Source organism: Ostrinia nubilalis, chromosome 7 (genome assembly GCF_963855985.1).
Source record: "Ostrinia nubilalis chromosome 7, ilOstNubi1.1, whole genome shotgun sequence".
NCBI lineage: Eukaryota > Metazoa > Arthropoda > Insecta > Lepidoptera > Crambidae > Ostrinia > Ostrinia nubilalis.
Window position 1 is genome coordinate 15,326,463 of NC_087094.1, and position 19,551 is coordinate 15,346,013.

General features: G+C 35.5%; 1 protein-coding gene across 1 annotated transcript in view; it reads right to left on the reverse strand.

Moving 5' to 3' along the window:
- LOC135073400 (proton-coupled amino acid transporter-like protein CG1139) overlaps positions 1 to 19,551 on the reverse strand; it is a 95,226-nt gene that overhangs the window by 25,414 nt on the left and 50,261 nt on the right. The window contains exons 5-6 of the mRNA XM_063967580.1: positions 13,858 to 13,942; positions 5,797 to 6,041 (exon numbers count right to left, since the gene is read on the reverse strand). Coding sequence (XP_063823650.1) covers positions 5,797 to 6,041; positions 13,858 to 13,942 — 330 coding nt within the window. The remainder of the gene's footprint in view (positions 1 to 5,796; positions 6,042 to 13,857; positions 13,943 to 19,551) is intronic.

Sequence of the window (19,551 nt, forward strand, 5' to 3'; positions counted from 1 at the left end):
AATCACTGTAACATTGAGAACTCATAATGCATAACGCCTTACATTTTCAGGGAAATTAGCAACTATTTTATGAATGTAGCTAAGTAATTGGAATAAATATAAAAGATTGATCAAAAAAATAATATTGGTATAAAGTTTCAAACTTTCGCAATAACTTTTGTATATGAGTGGGCCCAAGAGTATTTTTCCCCCCAAAATTGAAAAGTAACTAGGTACGTGGGCAGTTTAACTGCACGATATCAATAAAGTTTATAGTCAAATTTTTTTAGTAAGTAGGTAGGTATTATTGTAAGCCAAAAAGATTAACTACTATTAAAGAACATTGACACCAGACCTTTGTTTCGTTCCTTTGTGTAATTCTAGTGATTTTAATACATAAAAACATTTTTTGCAACATTAGTTATTTGGAACATTGAGACGATTTTATTTTTAAGCGTGTCTAACCCCAAGAGCATCTGCCCATCGAATAGAATAGTATTTTCTTAACCCTGAGAGCGCACACAATAGTCGTACATTGTCACGTACAAATAGACAACAAACTAACAGAACTTGTGAAACAATTATAGTATTTTGCTTTTGTCTTCCAGATAAAACAAGCAGACGGACTGCTGACAACGAGGTTATATTATGATACATTTAAATGCAGGGGAATAATGGGAATTAGTCGATAGGACATCAGACTATACTATTTTGTTGCAAAATCACTCTTATTTCGTTCCCATTAAAGGTGCATACGATACCGCAATGTTTGGATTGAAGAGTCTCGTCATCGTAGTGCTCCATTTTAAAATGCTCGTAGCACAGAAAATTGAAGCACAGAATAAAGCTTTTGGTCTTTGAGAAATTTCAAACTAATTTCATGCCCAATTTCACTCCCTTGAAGATTTCCATCTTTGATTACGTACGGTTTCCTTATCCTCATGTTCATATCAAGTGATTACGCCTCATTCATTAACTTCATATAATTTTCCTGAAGTTCATCTCTCGTTTTATTCGTATTAGGGCTTGTACACATAACTGCGATGCAACATCGTTTTGTAAAATTCTATGAACCACCATGACGCATAGCAAGAACTTACGAATTGATTCGCATCGCAGCACTTCGGCATCGGACACCAAACGTATTGTCCGCCGCCGGTCGCTATGGAAATCCTTGGGGGAGGCCTTTGTCCAGCAGTGGACGTCTTTTGGGTAAAGCTAACTAAAGAACTACGTTATCACGTAGTTTGTTCTTATAGTTGGTTTTGGTGTGAACGAGAAGTTTAATTATGGAAAAGCGATTACTGCGTAACGCGTGACACAGTCAGCAGTCGTGTGTACAAGCCCTTAGATAGCACGTGACGGCGCGTCGACACGTACTGTTTGATTCGGCTGAGCCAATTCTCTTTGCGAATGAAATTAGCTTGAACAACACGCGCATGTCATGAGTGTTTATTCTGTAAGCACAAAATAGGACTGTAAGCTTGACTAGGCTTTTGCCACAGGTTTGCGCGCGGTAATTTTGGTTTGTGGTAAAGTACTATCACATAATATGGAATATCTTTACAGTCAAGATGTCGTACGGGATTATGAAGTAATTTTATTTTTTATTTTTTATTTTATTTATTTGGTTTACCAATAATTGTTACACCAATGCTTACAAAAAATTAGATAACAATAACTTAGAACTAAGTGCACAATAATAGTACGGTAAACACTGCATGCATGAAAGATTGACACGGTACACTTTTAAAGGTGTATATAATAAATATATATATAATATTAAAAAAGTGAGGCTCATCAACATTAATTTAGATGATGAAGTTGGTATTTAAGCCTGTTCAAAGAGGTGCAAAAAATATCTATATCCCCATTAATATTGTTATTAAGCTTACAGAGCCTCGGGACTGGTGAGTTAAAGCCCAGTACCGTCTTACGGAAAGGAGGATATAGAAAATTAATGGGATTTCTGGGATACCTTGTGGGAACTCTGAATTTAAATTTGGATAGAAGATCTGGACAGTTAATATTACCATTTAGGACTTTAGACAAAAATAATATGTCATGAATGGTTCTTCTGCTCTCTAAAGTTTTTATTTTAAAGTAATCGAGTCGTGAAGCATATCCATCAACCCTTTTGGCAATGCCTGCAGAGTAAGCTAAATGGTAAAGAAAGCGTTTTTGTATTCGCTCTATTCTGAGGCTGTGTACAGCATAATGAGGGCGCCACACGACACAGCAGTATTCAATCAAACTACGTACCAGTGAATTAAATAGAGTAATCTTAGTTTCTGCTTTCCTAAATGATTTGGAATTTCGCATTATAAAGCCTAAACATTTTGACGCTTTCTTGATGACTGCATCGATGTGTGGGACAAATGTTAGCTTTCTGTCAATCAGGACTCCTAGGTCCCTTACAATATCAACTACATTGAGGGGTGAACCGTTCATGGAGTAACTATGAACAAATGGTTTAATCTTCCGGGTAAAAGTAATTTGTGAGCATTTTTTAATGTTAAGTTCCATGCCGTTGTTTGCGCACCAACATAGCAGTTTGTCAATGTCGCTTTGGAGCAGTAAGGCATCTTCCAGTCTTTCCACCGTCCGTGTTAATTTAAGGTCATCTGCAAATAAGTATGGCGTAGAATGACTAAAGCATTCGGGCAGGTCATTGATGAAGATGTTAAATAGAACCGGTCCCAGATGTGACCCTTGAGGTACACCTGAGGTTATTTGAAAGATGTTAGACTTATAACCATTGACTACCACGTAAAAATGCCTGTTAGACAAGTAAGAATCCAACCATTTAAGAAAAGAACCTGTGAAACCGTAGGCGGACAGTTTCTGCTTTAATACGTAATGTGAAACCTTGTCAAATGCCTTACTAAAATCGGTATAAATCGTATCTACCTGTTTGTTGGAATCCACCGACTCTATAGTATTTTCGATAAATGTCACTAAATTGCTGCATGTGGATCTAGCAGAAGTAAAGCCATGTTGACTATCAGACAAATATTTCTTGAAATAATTTTGTATCTTTGGTGTTGTTAAGGCTTCGAAAACTTTACCTAGTGTAGGGAGTATTGATATAGGCCTGTAGTTGGTCACAATGTCTTTAGATTCCGCCTTATGTATCGGAACAACCTTGGCAATTTTCCATTTGTCTGGAAAAATTCCAGAATTAAGTGATTGATTAAATATTAAAAATAAGGGAACCGCTAGTTCTTTAGCACTTCTAATCATAAAAATGGGAGGTAAATTATCTGATCCTGAACCCTTGGATATATCCAATTTTTTAAGAGATGTGATAATATCCTCAATGTCTATATTGAAGGTAGATAAAGAATCCGAACTATTAGCTAGCTTGTTTAGGTATGCAGAGGAGTTGACCTCTCCATGTGGTTTCGAAGATGGAGAATACACGGATTTAAAATATGACGCAAACATGTTACAAATGTCGTCACCGTCGCTAGTTGAATATATATCATTTTTCATAGTTTTCGGGTAAGTACTAGCCCCATTTCTCTTAGCCTTCATATATGACCAAAAGCACTTGGGTTGAGTTGTTATTCCTTCTTCTATACGGTTGATATATGAGTTATAACATTGTTTTGATAGCTTTTCACAACGTTTCCTGCATATCTGAAGAGCAATCTTATCCATAGGGTTTTTGTATGTGTTATATCTCTTCACGTACTTATCTCTCTCACGGATACACCTTTGTAAGTTTTTGCAAAACCAAGGCGGCTTTGAGCTATTAGTTTTGGTTGTGAAAGGAACAAACATATCAATTAGCCTATTAATGTGTTCGTAAAATAAGTCTAACATTTGGTTAGGGTCTGTAATGTCTTTGAATAAATAGTGCCAATCGATTTTTCCCAATTCAATTTTAATTTTATCGTAATCAGCTTTGTTATAATTAAGTCTAGTTGTATTATTAGGTTTCAGAGTTTGATCGGAGTGGTAATTAAGGACAATGTCGAGGGGAGGATGGTGAGGGTCCACTTTACAAAGGCTATCTGTAGCTTTAGTTACATGACAACAAGGTTGATCAATAAATACCAAATCCAAAATCCTATCGCTAGCGTTACAGACAGTGTTACATTGCTTCAAATTATTTAAATGCGTGAAGTCTACAAAGTCTTGACATAGTTTAGAACAAGCAATGCTGATGCCAGGACCCGCGGTGTCACCCAACTGAATCCAGTCTATACTGCTCATGTTAAAGTCTCCTATTATGACAGGGTGGTAATTATTTAGTTTATCTGTTACGGAATTAAAATTATCCATAAAGTGTTTGAGAATTGGTAATGAGAAAACATTGTAACTTACGTGTAGGTAGAATTTTTTTAGGCACTTTCACTGAAAAAAGTATTTTGATGTCGACTGTATACAGTAGATATATTAACCATGCGGTACGTGAATTCAAGAAGAATCTGAATTATAAAATTAAGCACACACAAACACATATTTCTTTGCAAACTGCTGGACAGTTCTAGAGTATCTAATTTATGTTACGAAAACGAACTTTTCTACAGTGACTGGGTGACCTATCTATTTACACTGACCTCGATCAATTTTACTTAAAACCTATATAAAATGGCTATCTTACACACAATAGAAGTTGAGCAATATAGTTTTTTTTTTCATTCTAGTTATTTATGAGGTCCACGCGTAGCCTCAATACTTTATAGGTCTGAAATATGTCAGGTCCGATAACAGATGTTCCACGCTTGAAGGACCTCGAAGAAATTTTATTTGCCCACAGAATGTAACCTCAATGCTAATTGTATATCACATATAATCATAGATAGCTTGCACTTGTTCTATTATAAAATATAAGGTTATATTACTATCTTTCTATTAAGTGAGATTATTATCTAATCGTAATACCTATGGATAGCACTCAGTACACGCATTCCTTTGAGAATCCAATATCGTAAAGCCTAAAGGCTCGTTTTGGGACTTAAACCAACAACACCTATTCATTTTTAGGTCAGTCAATATGCGTTCAATATACTCTGAACACTTAATTTAACGATTGGCAGTCATATACATAAATAATTACGCTACGCAAATAAATAAAAACTAAAATAGCCTTTTCTGGGATTGCACCGGTCGGGTCGGGCAAACATGTCGCAAGTAAATGTACTCAATTCGTCTCCATAAAGTAAAGTAGAGTCACACAGCTTAATATGCCTAATAGAGTCCTAGTTGAAGAGCTACTTAGGATGTGTTTTATTAGATTACTGAGCATGCCCGTTTTCACAATCAATCCCTAATTTAAGTGACCCTTATGAAATTCGTCTACAAAAATCGTTTAACTTAAGTGATAGTTATGGAACGCTTAAAGATAGATGGTGAAAACGGGCATGTATCTTAAGCTCAGCTTTCCTAAACTCCTTTAATGGCAGTCGTACTTATTTTTGTATTGTCTAATTTAATGTAAAAAAATGCTTTACGGCACTTAACCTATATCTGTATTTTTCTATTTATCTATAGGTGGAAACTTGTGATTGGCTTTACTTAATTACAAACACTACCTAATGTAATATTTAGCTGTAAATTTTCCTAAGGCCCAGAACAGACGGTGAAACGCAACTGCAATGAAATTGCAACTGCTAGTTACTTTTGAGGTGCATCTAAGTTTCTGCCATAGCGTCCGTTGAGAGACCACACATGACGCGACCAGTTTGAAACTTTCAGTTTCAGTTTCATTCATAAGAATCATCAGAAAGTTGCAGTTTCGTTGCACCGTCTGTTCTGGGCCTAAGAGATGCAAAATAAAATAAAATAGTAGCAGTGCGGACGACTTACCTTATAAATAAAGGCCATTTAGTGATGTTTGTAGCCAGCTCAGCGTTTGACTTCTCAGGGATGCCAGTGAAGGTGTAATAGCAGGTGATCCCGAAGGTGACCAGAAGGCAGAGGTTGGCGACCATCGAGAATGGCACGAGGAACTTGAGGTATCGGATCTGAGTGATGAGGATGAGTGGGATGAGCAGCATCCCGCAGTAAGCGATGATGGAGAACTTGTGCTCGGGGAAGAAGTGATCGAAGATCTGGGGAAGAAAGAGTAGCAGTTAAGAAAGTTACCTATCTATTGTTATTGTGAAAAATATTAAACGTTAAAATAACGGTATCGTTATTGACGAAATGTTAATGTCACAATAGAAACTTCAGAATAGAGTTTGTGATAAGTGATGAATGAATTATTGTATTTAGAATAAGGCAATAACCCCCTTACTAATAAAATTTACACGCTCGTTGAACAGTGTTTTAAAGTGACGTTTAGTATGGATATGACATGTCATTTTTAAACAGTGTTTAACAACTGTAACTTTTTATTAGTAAGGGGGTAAGAATGTAAAAGTAAGGATCCAGTGTTTTATTTATGAGAATAGGTCTACCGGCCTCTAATACTATCTTTGCCTTAGCTTTGGGTTCATCTTCGAACATAGGCCTCATTTTCAACCTTGCACCGACTTCTGTCCCTGGCCACTTGTATCCAGTTTATTCCAGCTTATTGCCGGATGTCATCTGTCCACCGTTTAGGCGGTTTTCCTCTACCGCGGGTGTTATTGCGGGGTCTCCATTCCAAGGTCATTCTAGCCCAGCGATCGTGGTTCATCCGTGCAATGTGTCCTGCTCATCTCCATTTACGGCTCTCAATATCTTTGAGGATAATTTGAAAGTTGAGAATGTAAATTTTCGACTTATTATGCGTTGTGTGGGCCAAAATGGACCATTGTGGGAAGTGAATGCAGAATAAATTATGCAAATGATTTACGCTCGTGTAACCTCACCTTTTCTTACAGTTAAACAGAGACATGGTACATGATGTAAGAGAAATTTTTATTTCATTATTAAACAGAATACAGTTTTCAGTCCCCTTGTAACTTAGTTCGCCAAAACAATATCAGACGGAGTGACTGAGAAAAGCTATTGGATTTGTAATAATAACTTCTAACGGATTGAATTCCAGAAGTTTCTGGAGTTTCTGTTGCACTGAATAAACTTCGGTTACGGGGAAAACCTCAAAACTAAGCCTTTGCGGCTTCGTAAGAAGGTATTGTAGTTTTGAGCCAGCTTAGTATCAGAAAGTAGTGTTGTATTGTAATTTATGTATTTACTGCAGTATCGATCACGGGAGTGATCGATACTGCAGTAAATACATAAATTATGCAAGTCTATTTTGAAATAAAGAAAATATCAATAGCACATTTGTGACGGATTCAGTTTTGTAAATCTCCGCTACTCCTCTTTCAAGTGAATAATTTGCTCCGTGAAGCGGGCGTGAAATTGAATCTCACTCAATTTTACATTGTCTACGAAGGCAGAACACTACATATTTTCGTTGAAAATAATTTGCATGGTGACACTTTTGTATTTTTGCTCAAAATAATATGCCCGCTATCGTATGATCAGTCGTAAATTCTTCAGTATCAAATTATCGTTATATAGCTATATAGGCCAGTAGAATTAAACACAAAAATGAATTAAATCGGAAATAATTCCTAGTAAAGATTTGAGTGCTTTAAGGCCGGGTAGCAGAGAAAATGGCGAAAATGAGGTTTTCATTTTTCATTTCTGAGGTACTAAACAGTAAAATTAAAGGCTAAGATTTTTATTGGGCATAGTTGAGGATATTTTCTAGGGCTATTAACGGATGGAAACACGATTTGATGAAGTTGACTCGATAGAATAAATTCCCAAAGTTACCTCTATTCGTTTTCTAATTATGGTTTTATTTTTAAAATAAGCGATTTGAGATTCTAAATCTTTTACTAAACTAAAGTTCAGAAATAACTTGAGGGCTTTTAACGGATGGAATTTTTATATTGCGTCTTATTTAGTTACTATGTTAAAAAATGTGGAAAAAATCGTCCATGACGGCTTGGACAATCTCAATCAGTCGCGCGGTGGCGCTTACGGAGGACGGACGCGTGTCAGTTTTTTGGACGTGACAGTTCGCGATTTGTCAATATTTTTGACAATGATGACTTTGATGAGTCACAGTATAATAATATCAGTGTTACTGGAGAAAGCTAAAATATTTGATAATTAAGAATTATCAATTTTGTCTACCTATTGAAATTTAAATCGTTCGCATCCTTTTAAACGAAGACTCTACTCATGATACATAGTAAATTCCTTAAATATGAGACAAAACCAATGAGTTAAAATTACATATTAATAGTACCTACATACAATCGTCTTACACTTATTAGAAGAGCACACTGATACAAATAAATAATAAAAAATTAGGTCAGAGGGTCAAATATAGGGGCAGCTGCACGTCACTGAAAGACGATTCTGTTTACTCGGCATCTGGGCTGGAGAACATGAACCCTTGTTTACAGATGCAGATGTAAATGGAGTTATAACTGGACAAATTTTACATGAAATGTTTAACAGAAATCAGTTAAAAGACACATACATGGAATACCAATAAGGTTGCGGAGGGAAAGCTACCTATTATAAACTAGCGGCCGCCCGCGACTTCGTTCGCGTGGACCTCGTTTTACCCCCGTTAGATATCATGTTGATAGATGGCGTTTCACGGCTTCCCCCGAATGAATATTTACGAACGTCATACAGTAGTTTGTCCAGCGCTGTAGATTTTAACCAATGACGATAGGTAGAGTTCGCTTTTTAGACACGGCTTATTTATTTATTGAAATTTATTTGTCACATATCGTCATAAGTTAGCCTATATGTTAATCTGGGTTATAAACAATAATACTATAAAGTTTCAACAAAATCCGTACAGTAATTTTTGCGTGAAAGAGTAACAAACATCCAGACATCATGACATCCAGACATCCGAACTTTCGCCTTTATAATATTATAGTAGGATAGGATATTCACAATCCAAACTAATATTTACTATTTAGCATTTACTTACAGTAAATATATTAGTTTGGTTTTCACAATCGAACGGGTGCGAATCGACCCCTTTGAGAACTAGTAATCGCATACTACTAGTTCAAAAAAGAGTCGATTCGCACGCGATTTTAATACTTCTAATACATCCGGGCGAAACGCCTACTAAAAAAAAATTATTATTGAAAGGGGACGTTTCGCATATTCGTGCGAAGGAAAATCGTGCGAAACTACTACTAACCCAATAGGGGGTAATAGGATGTGTTGGTAAAATATGATCAGTTAAAAAAATAACACCTTATATAAAAACCGAAAAATTCTTATTCTTATATTATTCTAATTATGTAAGAGTATAATTATTAAAGTCGAAGTCAAACATTCTTTATTTGTGTGGACCTATATTAACGAGAGATTACAAGGCGTCAAATATTTCAAGAAAAAAATTAAAAACTATTATAAAGCTAAATTTTGCTCTCATGGAGCCTTTACCTACTCTGACAAATCAAGACTTAAAGAAGAAACTAATAATAAAACTATTTAACTGTCCTGCAATGAAAAGCTTGATCGGGTACAACACCTCAAGTTATTTTAGAACTTGATTTCATTAAGGGACTCTGAATATCAAATCGCTTAGGTATCTAAAGTCAAACGATTCTGAAATGTCAAGTGGTATAAAGTTGGGACTAATAAATAACCCATTAAGATAGTAGCGCCCTCCTGTCAATGACATACCTGGAACGATAGAGTATTGGACAACTAATAAAAATGCTTAGTCCTAAATGACTGACGGATATCGTAGAGACCTGAAAGTTGGAAGGTGTGTTCTTTGTATGACGTAGGCATCCGATTTTCCGAAATGGGGTCAAGAAATGAAGGGGGTGAAATAAGGGGGCAAAGTTTGTATGGGACAGTGATTATTTGGTTCAATCTACTTGAAATTTTGCTTAACAATTCCTTAATATTATAATTTATGACAAACGTGTAAAAGGGGTAGAAAGTTATTTTGGGAGTCTTACTGCTTTTGATTTAATTACTTTTTATTTTTACAAGTGTTTGAAAACTCCATGTCAGATTGCAATCAATGTCAAGTGAAATCTCAAATTGAAATGTCTCAATTTCAATGAGGAGGCTCTGCATTTATTCCTAGAATTCCCCTAACACCGTCAAATTACCCTTTCGAATTCAAGACAGTGCAGTTTCCCATCAAAATCTGCTTCGTAATGACTATAAACAAAGCTCAAAGTCAAACTCTAGCGACCTCTGCATAAACTCCCATGAGTGCTCAGAGCGGGTGCCTGCGGCAGGTAACCGCGTGTGATGCTCATAGTGATTTTCAATACAGAGCCCCGTACATACGTTATACATAAATTATGGAAAGAAAACACCCAGACCAATACAAAAAAATATGTATGCAATTTTAGTATGATATTTTTATTTATTAATAAACAAAAAGACTGAACAAAATTGATGCGTGTACTGATTAATGTAATTAACCACATGCAAAGTTTCGTGAATTGCAACAACTATAATTTATTATCCAAGCTCTAAATAATCGCTACTAAGAGTAACTGATCATAAAATGTTTTTCCAATCGCTCAAGCTCCCGAGGACCTAACGATAGGTCGGGTGACGTAATCTTGAAAATTCCGGAAGGTCGGGTGACGCCACGCCTCTTTGAACCTTGTTTACTTTGGCAGTTATATTTTATATTTATTCGATTCTAAAATATATTCCCAAAAATTCTGAAAGTTGTTTTAATTTGTATCACTTGGATATGATTTGTATTAGAAAGTGCTGTGAGTGTGACGCTTGAACGGAAGGAAGTCAACCTAACCTAACCAACTGGTATTTCTATACTGTGTAGCCGCGAGAGCTCTTTGGCGCGCTGTCTTCGGCGAAGTATTGCGCGCGCAGATTTTGACAGCGCGAAATACCTACTTTAGCAGAAATACCAAGCCTTAATGGCTTCATTAGTTGGCCATAAAGACTCTCCTAGGTTTTCGACTTCGACGGAGTTGTGCTTAAGTGGTGGGGGCCCCCGAAAGGGGCGCTTTTTCGGTTTTCCGGTTATACCGCGTAAAGGACTTACCCTATCGAAAAGTGGTCTTCCTGACGGTTGAAGGGCATTTAATTCTGCATTAAATAAGACCAAATTCATATGTTTTGAACAAACCGTTCTCGTGAAAATGTTCGGCAAAGTACAAAATATGTTTATAATTAATGACCCTCTCCACGTCCAATGGCTCGTTACCCGCAGGCTTCCAAGTCTTGAAAAGGAGCGCCTCAACCAGTGTAACCCTATCAAGGCTTACGAGCTTGATGCGCCTATTCTTGTTCGTCCCAGCCGTTCCTTAACTGCGGTTGCTGCACCTCTTCCTGGCACTCACCTGAACGACTCTGTGTTACCTACTGTGGCTGCCCCTCTTCCTTGTATCCTCCTGCACGACTACGTTGCCTAGCCGTATGCCTGGTCTAAGGTTCGACGCCAAAAATCAACAACAACAAGTTCATATTAAAACGCTGAAGAGTTTTTTGTTTGTTTGTTTGAACGCGCTTATCTCAAGAATTACTAGTTTGATTGAAATAATTATTTTTGTGTTGAATAGCTCATAAATTGAGGAAGGTTATAGAATATATTCAATCACTCTACGACTAATAGATGCGAAGCAGTAAAGAAAAATGTTGCAAGCACGGAAAATAGTATTTAAACTATTTTCACGCGTATGAAGTTGATTTTGTGGCGTCGAATCTTGGCCCAGGCATATGGCTAAGCAATGCAATCGTACAGGAGGGTACAAGGAAGAGGGGCAGCCACATTAGGTAACACAGAGTCGTTCAGGAGAGTGCCAGGAAGAGGTGTAGCAACCGCAGTTAAGGAACGGCTGGAACAAACAAGGATAGGCGAATCCAACTCGTGAGCCTTGACAGGGATACGCTGGTTAAGGCGACCCTTTACAAGGCTTGGGAGCCTACGGGTGACGAGCTATTGGACGTGGAGAGGGTCATTAATTATACACATATTTTCTACTTTGCCGAACATTTGCACGAGAACGGTTTGTCCAAAACATATGAATTTGGTCTTATTTAATGCAGGATTAAATGCCCTTCAACCGTCAGGAAGACCACTTTTCGATAGGGTAATTCCTTTACGCAGTATAACCGGAAAACCTAAAAAGCGCCCCTTTCGAGGGCCCCCACCACTTATGCACAACTCCGTCGAAGTCGAAAACCTAGGAGAGTCTTAATGGGCAACCAATGAAGCCATTAAAGCAATAAAATCTTTTGTAGGAATTATTTCCGATTTAAAATCTAATTCTACTGACCTAATAGTATAGAAGAGCATTTATAAACTTCTCTCTCTATTAATAAAAATAAAGCTTAACGCATTTCATATTTTGTATTTCTATCTAGAAAAACGTTTTACAATTTTATTTAGACGCTGTTAAATTTAATTTGTTACGTTTTAATACGTCAACAGAAAAAAGAGTTTTCAAATTTATAGTCACTCCGTCAGCTGGCTATATCTGTACTCATTTATCACCTATTTCGATCTAGATTTAATTATGATAAACCTAGTCCTGTGCGAGGGTAGATTGGCTATTAGCATGTCAGAATGGAAATGGAGGCTCGGTTCAATTGTCAAAGTCTTTAGCTCTACTTATTTACGCAGGGCCTGTGAGCGAAGAAGAGTTGTGAGCTAAACAAAATTAAATAATACTAAGAAAATGAAACTGAGGAGGGCGTAGTGTGAGCGAAGACTGCGTTAAAAAATATATATGAAGATTTTAGTTCTTGAAAGTGTCCGCTAGGGGTGCTGTACGTCATACATTTAATGTCACATTTTTACGCAGTCGATATCGAATGCGTTGGACGTAAACTCACACTACGCCCCCTGAATATTATTGGGATAAGACTCCCAGACAATTTCTTTATAAAATATGAAGAGTCGTAGGTTTGGTTTCCAGGTGGATTATACCTAAAGAAATACCTACTAGAAAAACATTTTGTTTGATGTTTGTTTAGGACATTACTAAGGAGATGAGACTCGCTATTATTTATTCATTTAAGGATAGCACCCAGCACAATATTAGATTACAATGTATTTTAGTGAGATTTTGTAGGTCATTTTGGACTATCCAACATAAAAAAATTCTACATAATGACAATAATGCATAGGAAAGTTTTTTATTTTATTTTTTTGTATCCATAATGGCTGTATCGTGTGCTGCCTGTGCTTATGATTCCTTTCTTCTTTTTATTTTTTCTCACGTTAAAGGTTAACAAAGTTCACACACATAGGTCTCAGACGCAAAATTCAGGTCCCTACCTAAAATTAGCAACATAAAGCGTAATATAGTAGAGTTTGCGTAAATTACTTTCGCTATTACATTGTCTTTATTCTGCACGCAATTTTGGCTTAGACACACATTTATCTAGCTTATACTCGTAGTTCTTTGTAATATGTATTTCATGGTTCAGGTAAGCCTCGCCCATGTCTGCCCTTCACACCTCATAAGTAAGATGGACTCTATCCCCCTGATTCCATAAACTGAATGCGTTGCTATTTTTAGGGCTGTCAGAAACTATACTAAAGTTTTTATTTGAATAAATCAAAGAATATATTATCCACCACAATTAAAGTTCTAGTCCATCCACATACAGTTAAAATTCTAGTTTCTGAATTTATTTAGAGCTTGGTCCCTACGAGACAGACGCCCGTATTCACAAGCATTACTAAGAGTTCTCCCAGTGCGCATGAACGCACAGGGTGACACACGAACCAATCACAGAGCTCTATTCAACGCTGTGCGTTCGATTTGCTGCTTCACTTAAGCAAGCATCGTTTGTGAATACGGGAAGGACTCGTCAAGTGTGTGAATCAACTTTCTCCCACATACATAATTTACTCGTATATCCCGACATACAATAATGTGTCACATATTGAAAAAAAAATACTTAAAAGATATAAGTATTTGTGTACAAGTTACTTACATTTTGCAACGAGGAAGCGATGAACAATACGTAGACACTTGTGCCTCCCAAACATACTCCCGCCATGGCGAAGTCCGCAAAATGCCTGCAACAATCATACAAAGGTACTCGTATACAGTGTGTTAGGTAAATGGGTATATGAGCCGACACTGGTCCATGTTAACATAAATGCATATAAATGGTATGATGAAGTCAGAAATTTGATATTTTATTTATTTTAATTTTCATACAAATCTGATTTTCAAATTTTATTTTGTATGAAAAGTTACGATATTATAACAATATCGATAGGTCTACCTTTGTATAATAATACATCTCTATCTATGAAATAGTTTGAAAAATTGTTCTTTTTTTTAAATAGTTTGCCCTAAATAGCGCCCGTGTCGTGTAATTCTTTTGCTTTGTTGTTAATTGAACCACCTAGTTAATTGAGTTTCTATTCTTTAAATACCGCAGCATTCAATTGTAATCACGTTTCGGAATACGTAATGTAAGACGCCCCTTACACAATGGACTGACGACCTTCAGGAATAAAATGAAAAGCGGGAAAACGGATTTTTTCAGAAGCATTAAACAACGTCATTTCATTTTTTCATTTTTTTTTTTTTTTATTCACAGAAATACACGTCCATTAGATGTTTGTAAATAATCAATTTCGTTACAGTGTACCTTGCCATGACTGGCATGTGAAAGTTAATTAGGAGAACATGTCAAAATATTAATAATCAAAGTCATTTGATAAAATCATAACAATGTCAACAATCCAATTATACTAATCATTACAATTAAATGTCAATAACATAAAATAACACACAACCAATATTAATACATAAAATTTCACAATTATTTAATTCTAAAAAAACTCATTTACAGAGTAGAAACATTTATCGAGCAGCCACTTGTGCAATACATTTCTAAATTCAGGCATAGAAGCTCCCTGTATATAAGCTGGCAGTTTATTGAAAACTCTTATAGCCATACAAAATACATTTCTTTTATATAACGTTAAATTAATTTTGGGCAAATACAATCTGTTCTTGTGGCGAGTAGTCTTTTCTAATACCTGTTCATGCGTCTTAAAATTATCAGGATGTTTTTTTACAAATAGGCATAATTCCTTGATATATAAACATGGCAATGGCAATATTTTTAATTTTTTGAAGAGTGGCTTACAACTATCTCTATAGCCTGCCCCACACATCGCACGCATGCATTTTTTTTGTATTTTAAATACTTTTTCGGAATCAACAGAGTTCCCCCAGAGAATAATTCCATAATTTAGTATAGAGGAGACATAACCGTAATATGCCGACATCATTGCTTCATTGTTTGAAACGTATTTTAATCTTTTTAATACAAATACAAATCTGTCTAGTTTATTGCACACATTATCGATATGTGGTTTCCATGTGCAGTGTTTGTCGAGAATTACACCTAGAAATTTAGTTGTTTCGACCTCATTGATAGATTTATTTTGATAATGGATATTTAATTTAATGTCTCTCGATTGAGTTGTCTTAAAATGTATCCTATTTGTTTTGTCAATATTTATTTTCATATTATTACTATCTAACCATGTCATCAATGTTTTTATTGTGTTGTTTATTTCAGTTTCAAGATCATAAGTTTTATCTGCTTTAATTAATATTGTCGTGTCGTCAGCATAAAGTAAACATTTGTGTCGTATTGTGTCGGGAAGATCATTAATGTACAATAAAAATAATATTGGACCCAAAATGCTTCCTTGGGGGACTCCAGTATCATTTATCACACAGTCAGAGAAAAAATCCTTTTTATAAAAATTCTGTAATCTATTTATTTTAGTACATTGCATTCGGTCACTGAGATAACTTGTGAACCAGTCATTTGCAATACCACGAATTCCATAACTGTGCAATTTATTTAATAGTTTTGTGTGGTTTACAAAGTCAAACGCTTTACTCAAGTCTAGGAAAATTGCCACTAAGGGAACCCCGTCGTTGATACTCTCGGTGACATATTTCATCAAATTAAAGCAGGCAAGTGTTGTTGAGAAACCTTTTCGAAATCCGAATTGTTCGTTTTTTAAGATTTTTTCTCTGGTTATATAATTATGCAGCCTTTCAAACATCGCCTTCTCAAAAACCTTCGAAATAACCGGTATGAGTGTTATTGGTCGATAGTTGTTTAAATCAGATCTATCGCCTTTTTTGAAAATTGGATTTATAATACTGCGTTTAAGTTGATTTGGGAATAAACCTTGTTCAAAAGACATGTTGATTAGGTAACTAAGTGGGCTACTAATAAGTTGTGCCACTCCTTTCAATATATCGGTCCGTATACCATCGTATCCAAATGACTTACTGTTTTTAAGCGATCCTATAATTCTAATAATTTCGTGTGTATCGGTGGGTGTAACGTAAAAGCTGTTGTGACCGCGTTTACTATTATGTAAGTTAGATGAACCATTCGTGCTGTTATTCAACGGTGGTTTATTAGTCAGTTCAATAAAATATTCATTAAAGACTTGGCATAAGTCATTTGGATTCGTAAAGATTTTATTGTCTTTCTTAATTTTTTCTAAGTTTTCTCTAGGAAGATTGTTGTTGGTATTATCTTTTATCACCTGCCATGCTGCTCTACATTTATTGACGCTTTTATTAATGTAATGGCTATTAACCAATTTTTGAGCTTTGTTTAAACATGATCGTAATAATCTATTGTAATTTTTATATCTAATTCTGTTATCGTATCTGTTATTGGACGAGTTTATGTATGCTAGATATAGATTCCTTTTTTTATGACAAGATTTTCTAATACCTTTTGTTATCCACGGAAGCCCGACTTTTCTATTAGAGTATTTTTTCCGTATGAACGGAAAACAAAGATCATAGAATAGTAAAAATAAATCGTGAAACTCTTTGAAGGCCTCGTCTAAATTATCCTTCATATAAACATCTGAAAATGTCAAAGCTTTTATGCATTCCCTAAATTTAAAAATATTATGTTTTGAATAATCTCTATGATCCTCGTACCAATATGGAATGTCGTTTGCTGCTTTGCATTTGGTTTTAAATGAAAGAGTCTGTGCAGTTTCATGATCTGACAATGCCAAATAATGGATATTTCCCTCTGCATTTTTTATATTACATGCTATTAGATCTAGGCATGCTAGTCTTCTAGTGGCTAAATTAATATTAAGGTACATGTTGTGGTTTTTTAGAATTGAACTTAATTCTTCTGAGTATTTGTTAGCTTTTAACATATCTATATTCCAATCACCACAAATAACAATTTTCTTATTACTATTTTTCTTAACGATGCTGTGTAGTAACATTGTGAGCTTATCATAGAATACGTTAACATTTCCAAAATTAGGTACCCTATATATGCATATTATAATAAGTTTTAAGTTAATTATTTCGATACCACAGCATTCAAATGATGACTGGGATGCTAGATCCTTTGTTATTTGTAGTTCTTTAAAGTCTGTTATATTTTTCTTTATTAGGATGCACGTGCCCCCTCTCTTCTTGTTGGTTCGACAATAGGTAGCTGCTAATTTGAAGTCCCTGAATTGTATATTGCTTTCATGACCTTTTTTCACGAAGGTTTCACTCAGGCATATTGCTTGCACGTTCAAATTCTTTTTTTGTTGTAACTCTTGTAATGCCATTTCTATTAAGTCTCTTTTTTTGAGTACCGATGCGATGTTCTGATGCATAATTACAAAATCATGTATTTGTTTCGTCTCGAAAAAACATTTTTTCTGAGACCTTGTCAATATCCTTTTTATTATAGCATAATATGTCGTTTATCAGTTGATTCAAATCCGTAAATATTGTTGACATTCCATAGTTGTTTACTTGGCCTGATCGGTGATAAAACATGCTATGGTCATAGTTAAGGTTTAAGTTGGAGTCCATTATGTAGGCATATTCATGCATGAGGTTATCTAGATGAAGCAAATTGTTGAAGTTTTCAATCCTCCAGTTTAGCATGTTTGCGTAAGGATGGTATTCAAAAGTTGGGAGACATATAATTATGTTAGTGTGAGAAATTTCCTTAAGTGTTTCTCTTATGTAGAATACGAGGTCGATGTTATTATGTGTTCGCTTAAAATCATCCTTTCCAATCATTATAAGACAAAAGTCATCCATAGTGAAGGTTTTCAGTTTTTCATTAATTCCGTTGAGTAGTAGTTTTATTCCGCATCGGGGTCTGATATAATGGCACACTTCAAAGTTTTCCAACTGGTCCCTTGCAATTGAGTGTATTTTATTGGTATTATTAGCGCTTAGTATACATATTTTGTTCGATCGGTTTATTTTCGGCTTTGTATTTTGTAATCCACTACACACATCACGTTGCGTTACTTTGTTTGGGGTAGGGGTAGCTGCTGCACTATGTAGCCCTCTGGATGTCTCTCTTCGGGTTGGTGTAGTGGACGGTGGAGAGGAAGTCTTCATATTTCTTGTAACTGGAGAACCATTATTGTTATTTAGGCTTTTCCTGTTTCTTTTACTATTACTGGCTTTTAATGGCGTCGTGGCTTTGCATAGTTCTTTTAGTTGTTTAACTTGCATATGGCAGCCATCAATTTCTTTTTTCAGACATGTATTCTCCTCTATTAAGTTGATAACCTCGTTTTCAGTTATTTCCAATTTTTCTTTTAGTTCAAGAATAGTTCTCTCCATTTCTTGCATCTTCTCATAATTAGGGTTACTTAAATCAGGACAGCTTCTTGCTGATTTTAAGTTGGTGGCTGACGTACAAGTTGAGTTAAAAGTGTCATCATCAGTTAGCGAGCTGTCAAATGAACTTTCAGGAGGTAAGTTTGTCCTATGCTGAATGCGGAAGGTTACATTGTCATGTGATGGTGATTGTTTTGGGCTCCTCTCAACATTTCCGCAGCATGTATCACATTTAAACCTTTTTTTACTCTCTGTTGTCATAAGATAAAAAAGTTTCTCGCTAATACTAGTACAGTCCAAATGGTAACGACTATGGCAAGAAGCACACACCAAAAAATCTCGTCGAAGAATATCTTTTTTGCACTTTTCGCACGTATCTGCCATCATGTGTTATTTTTATTTTATACTTATTCAAGTTCAATATCCGTAGAACGCGCCCTCTAGCGTCGAGTAGTGTTACTAGCCAGTAATGTTTTGTCATTAAACAACTGGTTTGTTTCTTACTTGGATCTTAAATGTTCATGTCAAGTTCAGTGAAGAAATAAATTGTCTTGAAATAATTTACAAAAATTTGCGCACGGTGTGGATTCGATCTCCCGACTCCGAACTTAGCACGGCGCCGCAAACAGATACGCCATCAAGTCCGTTGTATGATACTGTGAAATTATCAGTCCGTTGTTCTTTACCAATAATCGTTTACTGGCACGTAGTTCAAATTGGAGTTAATTTTCGATACACCTTCACTGTTTACACTTATTCAGTTTTTCTTGATTATTATAGTTTATTGATTTAAATTTAACTTTGTTGAGTAGTCAAATAGTGTTTTTGTCATTGTTTTTGCACTATTTTGCACACTTGATGTTTTTGTTTCACATACAGTATTTTCGTCCCAAACACAAATAACACTTTTATAGTTTTCGTTACAAACACTGTCACTGAATATTTGGCCAATGTTTCACACGTTTTTCACATTTTTTTGTCCAAATGATAACTTTAAACATTTTTAAATTATAAAAGTTCA